At 60.4% G+C, this 1409-nt stretch overlaps 1 protein-coding gene across 1 annotated transcript; it reads left to right on the top strand.

The window, feature by feature from the left end:
- Nucleotides 1-126: 126 nt before the first annotated feature.
- On the top strand, nt 127-1403 carry SAMD14 (sterile alpha motif domain containing 14; the record flags this gene model as incomplete). Its single annotated transcript, XM_010727859.3, has 3 exons — nt 127-240; nt 317-472; nt 1165-1403. Coding segments are annotated over 3 exons (426 nt in total), but the record flags the coding sequence as incomplete, so codon positions are not given.
- Between the last annotated feature and the right edge of the window lie 6 nt (nt 1404-1409).

A 1409-nucleotide genomic window follows, 5' to 3' on the forward strand; every position in this document is an offset into this window, starting at 1 on the left:
AGCCCAAAAGGCCTGGCAGCCACCTGGGATGTCAGAGCCCTGCAGGGAAGACGGCTGCAGGAAGGGGGCTGGGGGGCTGCATGCAGCTCTGGGGGCCCAGCCCTTGCTCCTCCCGCTGCCCTATAGGACTCAACGCTGAGTGAGGACTCCCCACCGCCCAGCTCCAGCCCGCGTCTGCCTGGCCCTGCTGCCACCAAGTGCTCCTACCCCTACCACACGCTGTCACAGTCCTCGGACGAGGTGAGTCCCAGGCGGAATGAGATTGATGTCATTGGGTGCCACGCGTCCCCTGCTAACTCCTGGGTCACACACCCAGTTCCTGGATGAGCCCCCCGGCGCGGCCATGGGGTGGACGTGCCACCAGGTCGGGCAGTGGCTGGAGAGCCTCAGCCTGGAGCAGTACGTGGAGGAGTTCTCAGCTCATGGCATCGATGGCCCCCGGCTCCTGCATCTCGATGGGGCCAAGCTCAAGGTAGGGAACTGAGTGGGTTCCTACACCTCTGGGGGGGTTTTAGGGATGCTGATAGGCTCAGGCATGAGGCAAGAGCTTCTAGGCGTGCCAGCAAGCTGCTCCATGGAGTAGGAGGTCTGTGAGGGTTCTAGGTACCCAACAGACTCATCAGAAGATAAAAGGCTCTAGGTACCCCAACAAGTGACTCTGTCTATAGGAAGGGATGTCTGAGTAGGTTCTAGATCCCTTAATGGACTTCTTCAATGAGGCAGGTTGTTTAGTTGGGGTCTAAGTACCACAACAGGCAGCATTATGGGGTAGCAGATCTAGGTAGGTTCTAGGTAACCCAATGGATGCAGAGGACACCAAGCTCTAGATGACCCAACAGCCAGGTCCATGGGACAGAGATGGGTAGGTTCTAGGTTCACCAACGAGCTCCTCAAAGGACAACAGGTTCTAGGTACCCCAACAGCCTGTTCCATAGGACAGCTGTGGGTAGGCTGTAGGTACATCACAGTGCTCAAAGGACAGCCGGTCCTACGTACCCCAACAAGCTGCTCCATGGGGCAGAAGGCAGGACAGGCTTCAGGCAGCCCAACAGACTGGGCTTCTAGACCCCTCACAGGGCTGGTGAATAGGGCAGGGGGACCAGACCCCAAGGCTGGGCTGGGGGGGCCGTGTGCTCCTTCTGGCAGCACTGGGTGTGCTGGCAGGCTCTGGGCGTGGGCAGCTCTCAGGACCGCGCCGTGCTCAAGCGCAAGCTGAAGGAGCTGAGCCTGGCAGTGGAGAAGGAGCGCAAAGCCCAGGAGAAGGCGGAAAAGCAACGGGAGAAGCAGAAGAAAAGGGACCAGGAGCAGCGGCGGAGTTAGGGGGGAGGGGCAGGAGAGCCCCCGGACCCTTCCTTTGCCCACAGCCACCCCCACCAGGGGACATCCGGCCCCAGCATGGCACACACCAT

This window comes from Meleagris gallopavo, unplaced genomic scaffold, assembly GCF_000146605.3.
Source record: "Meleagris gallopavo isolate NT-WF06-2002-E0010 breed Aviagen turkey brand Nicholas breeding stock unplaced genomic scaffold, Turkey_5.1 ChrUn_random_7180001949092, whole genome shotgun sequence".
Classification (NCBI taxonomy): Eukaryota; Metazoa; Chordata; class Aves; order Galliformes; family Phasianidae; genus Meleagris; species Meleagris gallopavo.